General features: G+C 40.3%; 1 protein-coding gene and 1 pseudogene across 2 annotated transcripts; both read left to right on the top strand.

The window, feature by feature from the left end:
- The first annotated feature begins 3,924 nt into the window (after positions 1–3,924).
- LOC146992483 (uncharacterized) lies at positions 3,925–8,198 on the top strand (annotated as a pseudogene). Its single transcript, XR_015037031.1, has 5 exons — positions 3,925–4,036; positions 4,969–5,251; positions 7,290–7,454; positions 7,682–7,960; positions 8,077–8,198. The product of XR_015037031.1 is annotated as an uncharacterized LOC146992483 (transcript).
- A 4,020-nt stretch (positions 8,199–12,218) lies between these two features.
- Positions 12,219–19,890, top strand: LOC146992482 (uncharacterized). Its single transcript, XM_085786885.1, has 6 exons — positions 12,219–12,242; positions 12,365–12,445; positions 17,831–18,113; positions 18,903–19,060; positions 19,292–19,574; positions 19,686–19,890. The coding sequence occupies exons 2-6, from the start codon at positions 12,379–12,381 to the stop codon at positions 19,834–19,836; spliced, it is 942 nt and encodes a 313-aa protein (XP_085643011.1). The 5' UTR covers positions 12,219–12,242; positions 12,365–12,378; the 3' UTR covers positions 19,837–19,890.
- Positions 19,891–20,540: the final 650 nt, after the last annotated feature.

Genomic DNA, 20,540 nt, shown 5'->3' with positions numbered 1-20,540 from the left:
CTGCCAAAAATCAAGTTCATTGTGGTAATCTGGATTACTTTATTTCTGTAGCGTTTAGCGATATGAAAAAACATGACCACAGCACAATAGCATACGAGCATATAGTCTACTAAATTCTAGCTGATTTAGTCTTTGCCAAATATAATTGGTTTAACATTTTGTAACTTAAAGCAACACTAAAGAACTTTCAGTGTTGGTTGAGTTTGGCGGCGCCTGTGGACCAAAGCGGTAGTGTTTTGCCTGAAGGAAGACCATGAACACTAGCGTGAAGCCCTGTAAATATCCTGCATTAAAATTATCAGAAGACATCAAAACTAGTTTCTGTTTCCAGTGGATCATTTCAAAGTGAAAACACAAAGATAATCCATTGCTAAAGTGCCGTTTTGCCTGTTCCCTCCTTGTTGTGACTCGCAAAAGTGAAAGTGAAAGTAAAGTGAGAGCCGGGTTCCTACCATGCTCCTCAAAGCTGCTTAGTGCCAGAGAAAGAGATACAGACCCCCTCAGACCACGACAGAGGTGTCATTCAACTTGTTGTAAGTCGATGTATCATCACAAAAGTTATGAAAATATTTTATGAAGGTTGAAAAGTTCCTTAGTGCTGGTTTAAGGTTGTCTACGTTGTGTTTGTTTTGTGAAACATGAGAAAGATACTGTCAATCATTGCTAAACAATCAAGTTTCAAGTCGCCTACCTATATATTGTTTGTTTTCTGACAAGCTAACATTAGTTTTGTCATTTGGTTTGGTTAGTCACACAATTAGCCTACACCTGTTAGTCAGTGTGTGTGTGTGTGTGTGTGTGTGTGTGTGTGTGTGTGTATGTGTGTAAATATTCAGAGAGAACTGAACTCTATTCAAGAAATTGTTTGTGTATCCTTTTTATGCAGTGATGTCTGGACAAAATAACTTTGTAAACGTAGGCAATGTTCAGTTTGAAAAGTTGTTACTTCATATTTATACCTTTTATATATAAGGGGCCATACAAGACATAATTCATTATGGCCCTCTCACTCACATATTCTCCTTACACATACATATATTTTCAACTAATCCTGTATAGCGCCACCTACTGTATTGGAGTATGTAGGCATAAATTACCCGCCTTCTGTTTCAACCAAACTCCTTCTGTTTCAACTATATACTCATTCACACATAGCCTACATTCTCCTCTCACATACATACATTCTTCTCTACATACATTCATTTCTTACATACTTATAAGAGTGAAAATATATTTATGAGATAAAAATGTATGAATGTGTAAGTGAAAATGTATAAATATGAGACAATTATATGAATGTTCAACTTGTTGTAAGTTTACATTAATGACCTTTGTTTACATTAATGACCTTCCGTTTACATTAATGACCTTGCAACTGTTTCTTCCACGATGCTACCAATACTTTTTGCTGATGATACTAATCTGATTTTGACTCACAGTCACTTTGATTCTTTAATTAGTGAAGCCAATTCTGGCATTATTAAATTTTCTGAATGGTTCCAGATAAATAAGTTGACATTAAATGTAAAAAAAACTAATTTTATTATATTTACGGGAAAAAATAAAAAATATTGTAAATCCAGCGCTAAGATCACTATTGGGGATAATGATATAATTCAGGTTTCCTCCACCAAATTTTTAGGGGTAATAATTGATGAGAGGTTGTCATGGTCCGAACATTTTAAACTTGTTAATAATAAAGTGTTGAAATCCATTGGTATCATCAGAAAAATTCGTGATTTCATATCTCAGAAAGTTTTAAATATACTGTATTATAGCTTAATTTATCCACATCTCAGTTCCGGTAATATTGTTTGGGCTAGCACTTATCCTTCTAATTTACAGAAATTATTAATCGCGCAAAAGAACTATGTTAGATTAGCCACCTTTTCTAATTATTTGTCTCCATCTGCCCCTCTGTTTAAGAATCTTCAGATAATGTCAGTCTACGATATTAATATACTTCAATCATGTGTATTTATTTATAAATATATCCATCTTTCCCACTTGCTGCCCAAATCCTTTCATGAATTCTTTACAGTTAACTCTCAGGTCCATTCTTATAACACAAGACAGACTGATAAACTTCATCCCCCTTTTTGCCGCACTACTCATACTCAGTTTTCTTTTGCTTACAGAGGCTCCATACTTTGGAATTCCCATCTTCATGTTGTTAAATTATCTTCATCCCTCAATACTTTTAAGTTAAGACTGAAAACTTACCTGTTAAATCAAAGTTCCTAATAGTTTCTTTTCCAGTATATTTGTCATTGGATCATTATCTCTTTACATGCTCATACACTCAGTTAAATACAATTATTTTATATTTATACATACCCATGTTTTTATTTCTGACTTCTTTGAGTGTGTGCTATAAAATGGCACTTGTATTGCTTCCTTTTTTGTTGTTGTTTGTTGTTGCTTTCTCATATTACTTTACTTTACTTTACTTTATTTGTTTATTTGACTGGGACAGCGCACATCAATGTACATATAAGAAACATGTAAATGTGCCGGATTATAGCATCGATGCTAATTTCCATCCGGAGTCCCAGGACATAAATACAATACAGTAACAGGGGAACACAGTTATATACACGACATGATGAAGTAGACAACAAGGTAAAAAACAGGTCAGATAATCAGGCCAGTAATGGAACCTGGACAGTTTGGGAAATAAAGTGCAAAGTGCTGGGCCAAAGTGACAGGTGCTAAAGTGCAGGAGTACATGGGTACCAAGTTGTATTGCACGGTGCCCTAAAGTGCACTCAGTTTAAAGTGCCAGGTGTATTGCATTGCATAGCGCATCGGATTAAAGTAAAAGTAAAAATAAAAGAAAAAATTAAAGAATGACATGGTATATATACATATACATTCGCACATAATAACTATACCTCTATTAATTCAGACATACCGGTCACAAACATTCGCACATAATATCTACAATGCTGTACCATTGCATTGTTGTTGTTGATTTATCCTCTGAATGTGTATATCCTCTAATGTATATCCTCTAATGTGTATATTTCTTGGGGAGGTGCTTCTTATAAGCCCATGTAGGGTTTTTTAACCTCTCCTGCACCCTACTATTCTTCTTTCATTTCTGTTTTTTGTAATTGTCGTTTTTTATGGTGCAAATAAATAAATACAAAATACAAATACGAATGTGTGAGTGAATATATATGAATGTGAGAGTAAAATTGTATAAATATGAGAGTGAAAAAATGTATGGAGAATATGTGAGAATGCCAGAATGAATTATGTCTTGTACGGCCCCTCATCTTAATATTTTTGGTCTCATCATTAAACTTATACATTTGAAAAATATAAGAATAACATTTACTGCTGCTCTCTGTGCTCTGGGACGTTTAATCATTTTGTCAGAAACCTGCTGTTGTGTCAATCAGTCACGTGCACCATGGTTTGGTAGGTTGTTGTTTTTGTTAAGTTTTAATAAGTACACCGCTGTAAATAAATAATAGATGAGCATAAAGCAATATAAGTCATCTTATCTGATCTTAAGCCATGTCATAGGCTCAAAGACTGAATTTTGCATCCACAAACAGACAAAATCAAAGCGGCTGTCTTTACAGCTACCAATCAGTGACCTGCTTTATTGTTCAGACAAATCTATCTTTCTGTAAGTCACAAGGGAGGACAAGCACAATAAATGTGCGTATAAATATCCCCCTCATCAGCACAGACAGAATCATCAGTGACTTCTCACCTGCAACTGAATTTACTTTGTAAGTCAAGGTAAGCTAAGAGGTTGTTGTGCTTTGAAAATCACAGTTTGGGTGTTTGTTTCTTTCTTGTGTGTGCTTGGCTGAAGGGTTCATGTATGTTTGTTATTTGCAGCATGTTTTATACACTTGTCTTAATAGTATCTCAGTTTGTTGAGGGTTGGGTATCTATTTCATTACATCCTTTTAATGTCATTCTTCTCTCTCATCAGACTGAACCAGAACAATGAAACCCAGTTCAACCCTGCTGCTGCTGCTGCCTCTCTTGGGGATGTGCTCAGCTTTCGACTACAGTAAGTGAAGTATGATCAAGTAAATGACCCCTCTATCCCAACTTCCATCAAATTTCTTAACAATACTGCTTGAGTTTGTGCAATAGTGAATTTATGAGGTGTATGTATGTGCTATGTTATAGGATATGTACAACATGTGCTATGTTATGGAATATGTACAATATGTGTTATGTTATGGGATATGTACAATATGTGCTATGTTATGGGATATGTGCAATGCTGTTATGTCTTGTGTTTGTTGGGTTGGTATGGCTGAGGTGTATTGTTTTTTGTCATTTGTGGCCATCAAGGCATTTATGGTGCAGCTAGAGAGTCCAAGACAAATTTCCCTGAACAGGTGTTAGTGTTAGAATCACAGTAGTCAATGTAGACTACATAATAGTGGTCAGTGTATCTTTTGGTCATTGGATTTTCTTTTGATGAATGGGAATTAAAAAAACTAAAAATCATTGGTTTATTGGATTTTCATTTTGAAATACAAGAAATAAAATTGAAACACAAAGCGTTCTTGTTTTTGAGTGTGAACGAACAATTAACTACATTTTAAGAACAGTTTGATTTTCATGTTCCATTTTATGTAACAAAAATAAAATCACTAGACAACAGAAACAAAAAAATCAAAAACAAAAAAGCTGACATTCTTTTCATACTCTGACACTGGAAGTTGTCATTTACAAGGCGACCCCATTCTGCATGTCTTTGTAGTCACCTAAACGATGAAGTTGAGGTGAAACAAACCAAACAGAAAACCTGATGTTTGACATCAGTGTTGTGCAGTCAGAGTCATATGAATTGAGTTTGCAGAGCTTTGTCCAGTGATGGAACAAGTGTTGAAATCTTTTAAGTGAAAGAAACACCACAGTTTATAAATGCAGAAATATGTAGGTGACCTCAACAACCAAATGTTTTTATGTCCACTTTCCCATTCACAGAAAATGTGGCTCTGCGTGGTAAAGCAACTCAGTCGTTCCGCCATCATGAGTTTGGTGCCGCCTACAACGCCATCGATGGAAACCGTGAATCAAATTATTATGCTGGTTCATGCTCCCACACCGCAGGACAGACCAATCCCTGGTGGAGAGTGGACCTGCTGGACTCCTACATCATCACCTCCATCGTCATCACCAACAGAGGAGACTGCTGCGCAGAGAGAATCAATGGGGCAGAGATTCATGTTGGCAACACTTTAGGACAAAACGGCATCGCAAACCCACTGTGAGTCCTCGTTGGTCGTAAATGGATGTACATGAGAAACCTAGCTTGCTTAAGAAACTGTTTAGCAGAAGTTTGGCTGTAACAAAAACCATACTGCAATTGCAATTTGAATCAATTGCCTGTCATATCACAATTGTGATAATACTCCATTTAATTGCTTGGTAAAAGGAATTTTAACTTATAACTACTGCAAAAGTTTGGGCACCCCTGGTCAAAAGTCTGTTAACTCATTGGCTGCCAGCCATTTTCAGAAAAGAGACGCCCATACTGCCAGCCGTTTTAGAGCATTTTGAACGATCTTATAAGACCCACAGAATATTGTGTTCTATGACTATATAAACACCGAAACTACCAAGAGAAAGAGTAGACTCTCTTTGTTCAATAGGAAAAAAAAATTTGTTTCTACCTTTTTCCGTTCTTTTGTAAACAGCAGTAGAACGTAGGCTGGTTTCGCCAAAAACAGCAGTTTTTGACCAAAACACTGAGAAAACAAGCTTTTTGTGGAAAGAAACATGTCAAGCAGAACAGTGACTTTGACGTTGATATTTTTTGCTTTAGTGACACCTCACACATCTGAACAGTGTTCTCCTTCTATAAAACAACAAAAACAACACTGAGAAAGGACTTTTGATGGCAAAATAATAATTTATTTACAAATATCAGTAAAAATGCATTAACTTTTTGTACGTTTGTAGCTGTCACATGACCTCTGCCCCATGGTCGACCACTGCTCGATCCACCACCTGTAAATTATAGAAATATATAGAATTACCATAAAAATACATCTCTTATAGATGTAGTCAAGTGTGATGTGGAGTTTTTTTTTTTTTAACCTTTCCGATCAAAGCGATCCGCCCTTCTCTAAGCAGTAAAAGTTAGCTCGCTAGCAAGTTAGTTTATTTTATTATTTTTACCATTGATGTATTATATTATTACCTTCATGTCTTTCTGGAGCGTGGGGACGAGTCTCTGCTGCTCCTGGTTGATCGGAATCGCTCGGGTCACGTCCACCGAGCCGTCAGTTGAGCTGGGCTCTGGTCTGTGGTGACGCACCGTCAGCTGCTGATTCTCACCACTCGGCCCGGCTTGATCGCCGGTGTCCAGCGTCGATGTCTTTTTCAATGATCTCCGTCATTTTCTCACGATCGCGACCCTCTTCCTCTCCGAACTACCGCGACACACACGGTACATAATGTGCCGACATGCGGAACACATAGGCTCCGTTTCTTTAGCTAAGTTTCTTTAGCATATCTCTTGTCATCTCGCTTCTTCTTCTCATAATCAATGCTGATCTCTCATCCAAAGAGGGCACTACTGCCCCCTACAGGGCCTACAGGGCAACTACACGTCATTACACTAGTTTACAAGCCTGATATTGATGGACAAGCTCCGCCAGACCGTCCTCCAGCCCTTCCCGTTGAAAAACGCAATGGCAGTGAACGGTTGTAATTAGATTGATGTCTATAGACGTCAATGGCAGCCAATGAGTTAATGTGAACAGTTCAGCAAGTGGAAGATAAAATGATCTCCAAAAGACATAAGGTTACAGATGACACATTCCCTACAATATATATTTTTCATCTTTTACATTTTCAAACAGACAGAAAATGGCCCGCAGCAAAGTTTGGCCACCCTGCATAGTTAGTACCCAGTAGCCCCCCCTTTGGAAACTATCACAGCGTGTAAATATCTTGTCTGATACCTTGGTCAAAGTTATCTGAGAGCTCCAGTCTCCTGGGTTTCCCATTCTTTTGCAGGCTGCTGCTCTGTTTCCATTTTCACTTTTATAGAAATTTGTAGAAAACAACAATAATACACTGAGTGTTGGCACAGTGTTTCATGTTTAACTTCATGCCTTTTGGAGATCATTTCATCTTCCACTTGCTGAACTTAATATTAACAGAAATTGTGATCAGGGGTGCCACTGTATAGACGAATAAGAAACAACAGTATTAAAGCGCTGCTTCCTCTCTCCGGTAAACGGTACATTACTGTTAGAATTTGGCCAAGCACTCTTTCCTCTCCCTCTCTCTTTCAGGGCTGCTGTAATCGACCAGATCCCAGCAGGCAGATCTCATAGATTTTCTTTTCCCTCACGTGTGGAGGGACGTTACGTGACTGTTTCTCTTTACGGTCAAGGGAAGGTACTCGCACTGTGTGAGGTTGAAGTCTACGGTTACCGCTCTCCAACTGGTGAGACATCGTCGCCAAGGCCACAGTCACAGCAAAATTCAAACCACTTTCATTTCATACAGTAGATGCAAACCTCATTCGCATCTGGTTATAATTGTTATCTATTTGTTAAAATAACAATGTGCAAATAGCAATACATTTTAGGGTCAAGACATACACACACTATATTTCTGCAGATAGCATTGAGGAGAACTAAATGTTTGATGGCTGATGTCTGCAACTGTGCCCTTTGTGCAGGAACCTGGCGATCTATGGGAAAGCTACACAGTCTTCACTGTATCCCAAAGGCTTTCTATCTAATGCCATAGATGGAAATCGAGCCGCCAAATGGAACTTAGCTTCCTGCAGTCACACAAAGGCGGACCTCAACCCCTGGTGGCGAGTGGACCTGGGCAAAACCTTCAAAGTGTTCTCAGTTGACATAACAAACATAGATGACTCGGTCTCCACCAGACTCAACGGAGCTGAGATCCGCATCGGAGACTCTAATGAAAACAATGGCAACAGCAATCCAAGGTAATCTACAGCCTATTGATGAAACCTGTACTATAACTAGCTGTCATATTGGAACGATACATTCAGGATCAATCAAAAACAAATAAGTAAACATATTTTCACTTATCTTCTTGTAGATGTGCTGTCATCTCAAGCATCCCCGCAGGTTTCACCCAAAAGTTCCAGTGTAATGGGATGGAAGTTTCGCTACGTCAACATCATCATTCCCGGGAGACGCGAGTACCTGCACCTGTGTTAACTGTAAACTGTTTTCTTGTCTGTAACAACATCTATTGCACGTCTGTCCGTCCTGGGTGAGGGATCCCTCCTTTGTTGCTCACCCTGAGGTTTCTCCGATTTTTCCCTGTTAAAAGGGTTTCCATGGAGTTTTTCCTCAGTCGATGTGAGGGTCTAAGGACAGAGGATGTTGTTACGATGCCATGTAAAGCCCTTTGAGACAAACTGTTTGTAAAAACGGGCTATACAAATAAAATTGCCTTGCCTTGCCTTAAGTGGAAGTGTATGGCTCCAGATTAGATTAGGTTAGAGGGGCCACAGCTGGATTAACCAGGCAAAGGCCCAAGAGCCAAAATGTGGATGAACTGCACTGTATTATATTATATACACATATACACATTTCTGTTACTTAGTGTATGGTTCATTATTTTTGATTTGGGGTGAACAAAATAAACAACTGATGGTATAACAAAATATTCAAAAAATGTCATAAAATCAAATAAATGACTAATGTAACGTGTATATTTCATTTAACCTATCTTGTTATTTTTGGTTACACTTCATGTGTGCTTGTATTTGTTTGGAATGTTTTTATTTGTATTTTGTAGAGCTGTTGCTGAGTTTAATTAGAAGATTTTCATTTCTTTGATTGACTGAAATGCAAAAGATAATAAAGAAAGAAATGAATAAAAGCATCCTGCATGTCTTTTCTTGTTTCCAGTTAGAATGGACTCATCTCACATGGAACCTCCTGGGATAATTCTGCTGTTGCTGCTGTTTATATTAACCAACATATGTTTGGCCTTAACCCTGCTGCTAGACAGAAACAGACTGGTGGCCTGGTGTTGGTTACCCACACTGACTCAATGTCTTGGTACTTTTTATATTTATCAATAATTACTATGACTAATAATTGGTAGGACCGACTCAAGCTGACAGACAACAGGAACTGATATATGAGGTGGTTCCTGAGTGGGAGGGGCAGAGGGTGTGTCTGAAACGTTGACAGGAAGGCGGCAGACTCTGAGACGGCCTTGAGCATGTACACCAGGACTATTTTACTATGTTGTTCAGGGGGCCAGGCTTCCTGGAAGCTATGGGTCCCTGTCTCTAAACCTTTATATGTAGTATGTACACTTGACACAACTTGGCACCACATGCCACATTGCAAAGAATGTGGCACGCAAAGAAGACACAAATTGAAGGGTGTCTATCCATGGTTAATAAACACGTTGATCTTCTGTCCTTAACTGCAGTAATTGAGTAGCTATTCATTTGTCCACATCTCATATGCCAACATATTTTCACTGCCAGTTGTTTTTTGTTCATTTGTCATCAGTCATCATCATCTGGCACAGTTTGTCTGCTTTTAATTGGTTAAAAAACAACTTAACAAACCAAATGGGGAAACGTGTTCATCTTGAAAACTACAGGAATCTCTTTTGTTTTAACCTGTGCACGTGCACTCTCACAGTTTATCTTATCAAACTGGGCCACCAAGCCCTTTTTGACCTACTTATCAGCAATATTACTACTCCATAATTTACTGCACTATCTCTGTGTTCATTTGGAAATCTGTTCAGGAAGTGCATACATGTTTATTTGGAAATTAATTATAAACAGCATGTGCACGTGATATGTTCTCAAGAATAACAAGAAATACACATAACACAGATGCATGTCTCAAGTTCCAAGTTCAAATGTATTTATTTATACAGTATCTTTAAAAGCAAATGTTTGCACCAAGTGGTGCTTAACAAACAAAAGCTTAAAGAGGTTTTACACCAAAGTGAAAACAGTAGCAAAAGTTATTTTAAAAGAGATTTATAGAAAATTAGCAGGATTTTGACATAATCCTAAGTGAACAGGGAGCCAATGTAGTGATGCAAGAACAGGAGTGATGTGGTCTTGCAACAATAAAGAATGTTACATTTTCTGTCTCTGTTCTGAGGCTCAAGATGGCTCCATCCTTTGGTGACACATTTGCAGCTTTGTTTGTTGCTGATGTTTGTCTCTCGTGCCTGTTCGGCTGTGGACACATCTCAACTTTTGCACATTAAAGCCTGTTCATCAGCAGAAAGCCGAAGCTTCCCGAGGGAGAGAGTTTGGACCTCTGTCTGTCTGAGGCCAGGAGGTGGAGCAGGTTTACACCATTCCCTCTGCTGAGGTTGACAACAACATCTGTGTCATCTAAAAGGGATCACCAGTGAGTTGAGTCACTTCATGAGACAAAGTTAAGTTTAAATTATCAAGATGGGACACGTTTCAGCTCTATCAGGCTCAGCTCAAATCCATATTTAGATACCATTCTTAGACCACAGCCTATAGAGGATTGGCACTGAGCCTCTCTGTCACTGACAGACATGAGAATCAGCAAGAAAACCTCCTCAAGACAATCATGTTAACATTTAAAAAAAAGTTTGTGTATCTTCCAAAAAAAACACAGAGGCTTATTTTGTTGGGTCAAAATATTACATCAATTTAGGTACCCCAAAATCTTTTCTCCGGTTTCCGCCAAAAGTAAAAATGATTTCAATGCTAAATAAATATTTGAAAGGCCACTACAATCCAAGGAAAGAGCTGAGATAAAAATTGTCACCATATAGTGGTCAGGAGGGAAATTAACGAGGGGGGGGGGGCTAAATCTTTTTGTTCTTTACTTTTTTTTTGTCAGATATTTTTGGGGTGTTATTTGCTTTTATTTGAGCCAGGGAAGAAGGAACAGAAACTCAGGGAATGACAGGTGCTGAGGTTGGGAGTCAAACCGGCGATCAGTGCTTCAGGCATATGCCAACATGGGACGTGCTCTCTGAAAACTCAACCACTGAGCACCCCTAAGGATATTTATTTTATTTTAAAATGAACAGCCTAAAAATGATGATTGGGTTCCTTGGTTCTGCCAAAAATCAAGTGCATTGTGGTAATCTGGATTACTTTATTTCTGTAGTGTTTAGCGATATGAAAAAACATGACCACAGCACAATAGCATATGAGCATATAGTCTACTAAATTCTAGCTGATTTAGTCTTTGCCAAATATAATTGGTTTAACATTTTGTAACTTAAAGCAACACTAAAGAACTTTCAGTTTTGGTTGAGTTTGGCGGCGCCTGTGGACCAAAGCGGTAGTGTTTTGCCTGAAGGAAGACCATGAACACTAGCGTGAAGCCCTGTAAATATCCCATATTCTCCTTACACATACATATATTTTCAACTAATCCTGTATAGCGCCACCTACTGTATTGGAGTATGTAGGCATAAATTACCCGCCTTCTGTTTCAACCAAACTCCTTCTGTTTCAACTATATACTCATTCACACATAGCCTACATTCTCCTCTCACATACATACATTCTTCTCTACATACATTCATTTCTTACATACTTATAAGAGTGAAAATGTATTTATGAGATAAAAATGTATGAATGTGTGAGTGAATATATATGAATGTGAGAGTAAAATTTTATACATATGAGAGTGAAAAAATGTATGGAGAATATGTGAGAATGCTAGAATGAATTATGTCTTGTACGGCCCCTCATCTTAATATTTTTGGTCTCATCATTAAACTTTATATGGAACATTTGAAAAATATAAGAATAACATTTACTGCTGCTCTCTGTGCTCTGGGACGTTTAATCATTTTGTCAGAAACCTGCTGTTGTGTCAATCAATCACGTGCACCATGGTTTGGTAGGTTGTTTGTTTAGTTAATAGATGAGCATAAAGCAATATAGGTCATCTTATCTGATCTTAAGCCATGTCATAGGCTCAAAGACTGAATTTTGCATCCACAAACAGACAAAATCAAAGCAGCTGTCTTTACAGCTACCAATCAGTGACCTGCTTTATTGTTCAGACAAATCTATCTTTCTGTAAGTCACAAGGGAGGACAAGCACAATAAATGTGCGTATAAATATCCCCCTCATCAGCACAGACAGAATCATCAGTGACTTCTCGCCTGCAACTGAATTTACTTTGTAAGTCAAGGTAAGCTAAGAGGTTGTTGTGCTTTGAAAATCACAGTTTGGGTGTTTGTTTCATTCTTGTGTGTGCTTGGCTGAAGGGTTCATGTATGTTTGTTATTTGCAGCATGTTTTATACACTTGTCTTAATAGTATCTCAGTTTGTTGAGGGTTGGGTATCTATTTCATTACATCCTTTTAATGTCATTCTTCTCTCTCATCAGACTGAACCAGAACAATGAAACCCAGTTCAACCCTGCTGCTGCTGCTGCCTCTCTTGGGGATGTGCTCAGCTTTCGACTACAGTAAGTGAAGTATGATCAAGTAAATGACCCCTCTATCCCAACTTCCATCAAATTTCTTAACAATACTGCTTGATTTTGTGGAATAATTCTTATGCTCTTACTATGGTGAATTTATGAGGTGTATGTATGTGCTATGTTGTGGGATATGTACAATATGTGTTATGTTATGGGATATGTGCAATATGCGCTATGTTAAATTAGATTAGATTAGATTCCTTGTACCCGCAGGTAAATTTGGCTCGCAGTGAGAGACATTCATACAAATCCGTTATGAGCAATGATGTTATGTCTTGTGTTTGCTGGGTTGGTATGGCTGAGGTGTATTGTTTTTTGTCATTGTGGCCGTCAAGGCATTTATGGCGCAGCTACAGAGTCCGAGACAAATTTCCCTGAACGGGACAATAAAGTTTATCATATATCGTATCGTAAGTGTAATAAATCACAGTAGTCAATACAGACTGCATAATGGTGGTTGTGGTATTTATGAGTATCGTTTACTTAGTTTAGAATGAAGAAACGGAGCTTCGCAGTATGTTGCTTTATTGCTGGAGAACTAACAGAATCTGCCTCTGAGACATCACATCCGGTTTGCGCCTCTACTACCGTAATGACGTAAGCAGTACGTGCAAGCTTATGGTAAACATTAACATTGATTCAGACTACTGGCATGATCTGAATATTACATCACTTCTTTTTTTTTTTTAACTTGAACTCAACGTTGTCTGTTACTTCCACTTCTGGTTACTTTGAATATTCATTAACTAACTGATTAACATCCACTTGGTCTGTAAACAACAATAAACCATTAAGCAAACAACTGGATTGCTTCAGTGTAATACATCACATAAGTGCTTTCTCAAATATCATTTCACATATGGAACATCAACTTTACAAACACTTTCAGATACAAAATTTGTCTAGAGATAAATCTCTTTTTTTTCATTGCTGAACACTCTTTTCAAACTTTAGCAAATTCAGTCCATTTCACAGTCCATTTTTTTTTTGTTTTTTGTTTTTTGTTGCCTGTTTCTTTTTTTTCAGGCCGTATCAAAGTCCTTGAGGTACTGTGGAGGCTGTCGGTGCCTAGCAGGGTACCTTCCTAACACTGGGATTGTGTCAGCGGTGACTTCTCCATCCTCTACTTCCGTTACAGATGTGTCGCGCAGGCCATGGTTGAGCTTCTTGAAGAAGGAGGAGTTTCTTGTCACTCTGTGTCCAGTCCGCTCAGCTGTGACCATAGAGCCCTTGACGGTGATCACTCTGTACGGCTTAGGATTGTAGGCTGTAGTAAGTTTATTGTGTCTGGGTTGAGAGCACAGCACCATGTCACCAGGTTGGAGAGGGTAAGGCGCAGCGTGACGGCAAGTGTCTGAGTACGCCTTCATTTTGGCTTTGGCCTTGCGGTCTCTCCTGCGAAGATCCTCGTCTGGTCTGATAGGTTGCTCATTGAAGGCATCTTTGTGTGCATCCTGCGTTTGAGCAGCAACTCAGCAGGTGATGTTGTTGTTGTGCTGTGTGGTGTTGCACGGTACTCACGTAGGAATGTGTAGAGATGCTACTTCCAGGGGATGTTTTCCATGTGGGCAACACGGAGGCACTTTCCAAGTGTTCTCATGAACCTCTCTGCAGTTGCGTTTGCCTGGGGCCATAGTGGTGTGATTTTCCGATGGTGAAACCCCATGTAGGCTGCAAACTTGCTGAACTGCTCACCGTTGAAAGGGGGGCCGTTGTCGGTCTTCACCGTTCTGGGGATGCCAAGCATCGAGAAGATCTTGTCCATGACAGGGATGACAGAATTTGCAGAGGTGGAGTGCATGACTTCCACTACAGGATACCAGGAGTACTCGTCCACGATAACTAGCAAATGCTCACCTGTCGGCAGTGGGCCGTAGAAGTCTGCACTGACATCTTGCCAGACTGTGTCGGGGAGGTCTGACATCTGCAGTGGTTCGTTGTGTGTTTCTGGTGTATTAGCTTGACATGCCAAACAGTTTCTCACCATCGCCTCAGCTTGTCGATCGATGTTTGGAAACCACACCCTCTCTCTCAGGGGTGCCTTTGTCTTTGTGATTCCCTGATGCGCCTCGTGTGCGAGCTGGAGGACCCTGTGCTCGAGTGCGGAGGGAATGACGATTCTGGAACCCTTTAGTATAATGTCATTTTCATGTAACACTGTGAGCTCGCTTTTCACATGTTCATATTGTCTCAGTACAGTGTCTTTTGTGACTGTGTGCCACGTATTGTTGCGTATGAGATTACTGACCTTTTGTAGTGTTTCATCTTTGAGTGTCTCACACCTGATTTCATCCAGAGTCATTGCTTTTGGTGTGCTGTTATGCATGATGAAGTTCACGTATTCTTCAGCTACTTTCGTTGCACGGGTGTGCTTGGTAGGTGCTTGTGCTGGGATTGGGTGACGGGACATGTAGTCTGCCGGATTATCAGACCCTTTTCTGTATTCTACTTTGAGGTTGTACGGCTGCAGTCGAAGTCCCCATCTTTCGATGCGGGCAGGCGGCTTGGACCTCGGGTTGTTCCAGATGAGCTCGAGTGGCTTGTGATCCGTCACCATAGTGAACTCTTTGCCGTAGATATAGAGATGAAAATGTTCACAGCTCCATACGATTTCAAGCGCTTCACGCTCTGTTTGAGAGTAGCGCCTCTCTACATCACTGAGCGCTCGGCTTCTGTTTCCATGTTCGGGTCGAAGTACGCCATCGTGGTCTCACTGGTGAGACTCTCTCTCAGCGTGCTCAGCGCTGCGTCCTGTTCCGCACCCCACTGCCAGGGAGTGCTCTTCCTCGTGAGCTTTTTCAGCGGCTCCGTGACTGTAGCGAAGTCGGGAATGAAGCGTGAGCAGTAGTTTGCCATACCCAAAAGGCTTCTTACCTCTGCTGCATCCTTGGGTTTGTCGGCTTGGCGTATACTGTCAACCTTCTTCGGATCAGCTGAGATGCCGCCATCTGAGAATATGAACCCGAAGAACTCTAGTCAAGTCTTGTTGAACTCGCACTTCTTGCGGTGAGGCCGCGCTCTTTTAGTCGCTGGAACACGGCTGTCAGGCTCTTGTCGTGATCAGCCTGTGTCGCCCCGTAAACGATGATGTCATCGCTGAGATTCTTCACCCCGGCGATGCCCTGAAGTGTCTGATGGATGGCGTTCTGAAATACCTCAGCAGCTGAGGAGATGCCGAAGTTGAGGCGCTTGTACCTCCTCAGTCCCAGGTGCGTTGTGAATGTGGTAATGTACCTGCTGTTGGGATGTAGTTCCAGCTGGTGGTATCCCGACATCAGGTCCAGCTTTGAGAATACAGTTGCTCCATTCAGTTCGTGTATGACGTCGTCCATAGTAGGAGTCAGGTGGTGCTCTCTTTGGATGGCTGTGTTTGCCTGGCGCATGTCGACACATATGCGCACCTTGTCTGGATCCTTGGGCTTTGGTGGTGTTACGATGGGCGAGACCCAGGGCGTCGGGCCTGTCACTTCATCGATGATGTCCTCGGCTTCGAGTTTGCGTAGCTCAGCTTCAACTTTACACGTACATGAAAAGGAACTCTGCGATGTGGCTGACATGTTGGTTGTATGTCTGGGTTGATATGTAGTGTGACTTAAAAGTCTTTGAGCTTACCGATGCCATCAAACAGCTCGGGGTGGCTGTTCACAAGCTCATCCGCCACTGTGAGCCTCATTGGGGGAGGGCTGATAGAATGTACAATTTTGATCAACCCCAGTTCATCAGCTGTCTGGTAGCTGAGTAGGGAGCAGCCATTGCCTTTGGTCACGTAAAACATTCCATCTGTTTTGTTCTTGTTCCTCGCCTCCACGCTGCCTGTGAACTTCCCTAGGATGGGCAGCGCGTCTTTGGATCCATAGGCTAGTATCCTGAGATCTGTGTGTCGGAGGCGGGGCTGGATACTCAGGTTATTAAATGTCTTTTCACTGATAATGTTTACTGCAGCACCGGAGTCGATCAGAGCTGGCACTGTGTCTCCATTCAGCTTGATTTTTGTCAGTGGCTGCTTAGTGTCTCTATTGCTTTTAACAGTGTACGCATAACATTCATCACTGCTTGAGGATAACTCACGCTGAGCTGGTTCACTTTGTGTTTCTACCTGGTTGACTCTTTTCCTGTAGTCTTTCTTGTAGGTCCTTGTGTCTGTTTTCTGCTCAGTGTGTTGTGGTTTCGACCTACACTGTCTTGCAAAGTGGTTTTGCTTGCCACACGCTTTGCACTGTGTGGCCACTGGTAACAGAATCTGCCTCTGAGCCGGATGTGATGTCTCAGAGGCAGATTCTGCTACCAGTGGCGCCTCTACTATCGTAATGCCGTAAGAAGTACGTGCAAGTTTATTAGATTAGATTAGATTAGATTAGATTAGATTAGATTATACTTTATTATCAGATCACTCTGAAATTTGTCTTGCGTCTTGGTAAACATTAATATTGATTCAGACTACTGGCATGATCTGAATATTACAGTGGTCAGTGTATTTTTGGTCATTGGATTTTCTTTTGATGAATGGGAATTAATAAACAAAAAATCATTGGTTTATTGGATTTTCATTTTGAAATACAAGAAATAAAATTGTAACACAAAGCGTTCTTGTTTTTGAGTGTGAAAGAACAATTAACTACATTTTATAAACAGTTTTTTTTCATACTCTGACACTGGAAGTTGTCATTTACAAGGCGACCCCGGTAGTCAGGGTCATATGAATTGAGTTTGCAGAGCTTTGTCCAGTGATGGAACAAGTGTTGAAATGTTTTAAATGAAAGTGTGGTATATTGATGTGTTGATGAAAAGAAGGGATCACCGCTGACACGTCTTCGCTTGTATTCAAAATAGAAGTTTATTAACAAAGAAGATCAGTGTACAAAAATGCCGAATCCTGGAGCATCTCTGGTCCAAAATGAGATCTCTCTCTCTCAACCCAAAAACCTTCCTTTTTATATGTTGGCTTATCTCCAACACTCCACCTTCTCCGGACAGAGAGAAACCTCCCGTCCAGATGGCCAATGACCTTTGACTTGACCTTTTAACTTTTAGGCTAGCGAAAAACCCCATGTCCTGTATCCCATGTCTCTTACCCATTAGAGAAGACAACCGGGTCATTCAGTCGTCTTGGACCATGCCTATCCCATTAGGTCAGATGACTTCTAAGCAAATTGTGGAACCCATGAAGTAGAGCATCTGTCCAGACACTCCTTCAGTTCCAAACAAGGCACACATACAAAGAAGAATACATAATGATAATAACAAAATATTAAAACTAATAACATTAAGGAGTATAATATACTACAAAAGAAACACCACAGTTTATAAATGCAGAAATATGTAGGTGACCTCAACAACCAAATGTTTTTATGTCCACTTTCCCATTCACAGAAAATGTGGCTCTGCGTGGTAAAGCAACTCAGTCGTTCCGCCATCATGAGTTTGGTGCCGCCTACAACGCCATCGATGGAAACCGTGAATCAAATTATTATGCTGGTTCATGCTCCCACACCGCAGGACAGACCAATCCCTGGTGGAGAGTGGACCTGCTGGACTCCTACATCATCACCTCCATCGTCATCACCAACAGAGGAGACTGCTGCGCAGAGGGCATCAATGGGGCAGAGATTCATGTTGGCAACACTTTAGGACAAAACGGCATCGCAAACCCACTGTGAGTCCTCGTTGGTCGTAAATGGATGTAGATGAGAAACCTAACTTGCTTAAGAAACTGTTTAGCAGAAGTTTGGCTGTAACAAAAACCATACTGCAATTGCAATTTGAATCAATTGCCTGCCATATCACAATTTTGATAATACTCCATTTAATTGCTTGGTAAAAGGAATTTTAACTTATAGCTACTGCAAAAGTTTGGGCACCCCTGGTCAAAATGTCTGTTAATGTGAACAGTTCAGCAAGTGGAAGATGAAATGATCTCCAAAAGACATAAGGTTACAGATAACACATTCCCTCTACATTTTAAACAATATATTTTTCATCCTTTACATTTTCAAACAGACAGAAATGGAAAATGGCCCGCAGCAAAGTTTGGCCACCCTGCATAGTTAGTACCTAGTTGGAAACTATCACAGCGTGTAAATATCTTGTCTGATACCTTGGTCAAAGTTATCTGAGAGCTCAAGTCTCCTGGGTTTCTCATTCTTTTGCAGGCTGCTGCTCTGTTTCCATTTTTCACTCTCAAATTGTAGAAAACAACAATAATACACTGAGTGTTGGCACAGTGTTTCATGTTTAACTTTATGCCTTTTGGAGATCATTTCATCTTCCACTTGCTGAACTTAATATTAACAGAAATTGTGATCAGGGGTGCCACAAGATAGAGAAGAAAAAAAACAGCTAATAATCCCTGAAACGTGACTGTACATATACTACACTGCTCCACCCCTTCCAATAACAATACAACAGTATTAAAGTGCTGCTTCCTCTCTCCCCTCCCTTTCAGGGCTGCTGTAATTGACCAGATCCCAGCAGGCAGATCTCATAGATTTCCTTTCACCACACAACATGTGGAGGGACGTTACGTGACTGTGTCTCTTTATGGTCAAAAGAAGTATCTCGTACTGTGTGAAGTGGAAGTCTACGGTTACCGCTCTCCAACTGGTGAGACATCGTTGCCAAGGCCACAGTCACAGCAAAATTCAAACCAATTCCTTTCATAGATGCAAACCCAATTCACATCTGGTTATAATTGATATCTACTTGTTAAAATAACAATATGCTAATAGCAATACACTTTAGGGTCAAGACATACACACACTATTTTTCTGCAGATAGCATTGAGGAGAACTAAATGTTTGATGGCTGATGTCTGCAACTGTGCCCTTTATGCAGGAGAGAACCTAGCGATCTATGGGAAAGCTACACAGTCTTCACTGTATCCCAAAGGCTTTCCATCTAATGCCATAGATGGGAATCGAGCCGCCAACTGGAACTCCGCTTCCTGCACTCACACAAAGGCGGACCTCAACCCCTGGTGGCGACTGGACCTGGGCAAAACCGTCAAAGTGTTCTCTGTTGACATAACAAACATAGATGACCCGGTCTCCACCAGACTCAACGGAGCTGAGATCCGCATCGGAGACTCTAATGAAAACAATGGCAACAGCAATCCAAGGTAATCTACAGCCTATTGATGAAACCTGTACTATAACTAGCTTTCATACTGGAACGATACATTCAGGATCAATCAAAACAAGTAAACATATTTTCACTTATCTTCCTGTAGATGTGCTGTCATCTCAAGCATCCCCGCAGGTTTCACCCAAAAGTTCCAGTGTAATGGGATGGAAGGTCGCTACGTCAACATCATCATTCCTGGGAGAAAAGAGTTCCTGACCCTGTGTGAAGTGGAAGTGTATGGCTCCAGATTAGATTAGGTTAGAGGGGCCACAGCTGGATTGACCAGGCAAAGGCCCAAGAGCCAAAATGACTCCACATTATCATTTTATCCAATGTGGATGAACTGCACTGTATTATATTATATTATATACACATTTCTGTTACTTAGTGTATGGTTCATTATTTTTGATTTGAGGTGAACAAAATAAACAACTGATGGTATAACAAAATATTCAAAAAATATCATAAAATCAAATGACACACTTCATGTGTGCTTGTATTTGTTTGGAATGTTTTTATTTGTATTTTGTAGAGCTGTTGCTGAGTTTAATTAGAAGATTTTCATTTCTTTGATTGACTGAAATGCAAAAAATAATAAAGAAAGAAATGAATAAAAGCATGTCTTTTCTTGTTTCCAGTTAGAATGGACTCATCTCACATGGAACCTCCTGGGATAATTCTGCTGTTGCTGCTGTTTATATTAACCAACAGGTTTGGCCTTAACCCTGCTGCTAGACAGAAACAGACTGGTGGCCTGGTGTTGGTTACCCACACTGACTCAATGTCTTGGTACTTTTTATATTTATCAATAATTACTATGACTAATAATTGGTAGGACTGACTCAAGCTGACAGACAACAGGAACTGATATATGAGGTGGTTCCTGAGTGGGAGGGGCAGAGGGTGTGTCTGAAACGTTGACAGGAAGGCGGCAGACTCTGAGACGGCCTTGAGCATGTAC

The sequence above is a fragment of the Trachurus japonicus genome, chromosome 1 (assembly GCF_045865225.1).
Source record: "Trachurus japonicus isolate A0001 chromosome 1, Traja_1.0".
Taxonomy (NCBI): Eukaryota; Metazoa; Chordata; class Actinopteri; order Carangiformes; family Carangidae; genus Trachurus; species Trachurus japonicus.
Note: the sequence above shows the minus strand (reverse complement) of the source record. Positions and strands in the feature narration are given on the sequence as shown.

Bases quoted from the DNA above. Each gene is read 5' to 3' on its own strand.
- LOC146992482 (XM_085786885.1), top strand. From the start codon at position 12,379: ATGAAACCCAGTTCAACCCTGCTGCTGCTGCTGCCTCTCTTGGGGATG. The intron at 18,114-18,902 runs GTGAGTCCTCGT...CCTCCCTTTCAG, and splicing joins AACGGCATCGCAAACCCACT to GGCTGCTGTAATTGACCAGA. The intron at 19,061-19,291 runs GTGAGACATCGT...CCCTTTATGCAG, and splicing joins CGGTTACCGCTCTCCAACTG to GAGAGAACCTAGCGATCTAT.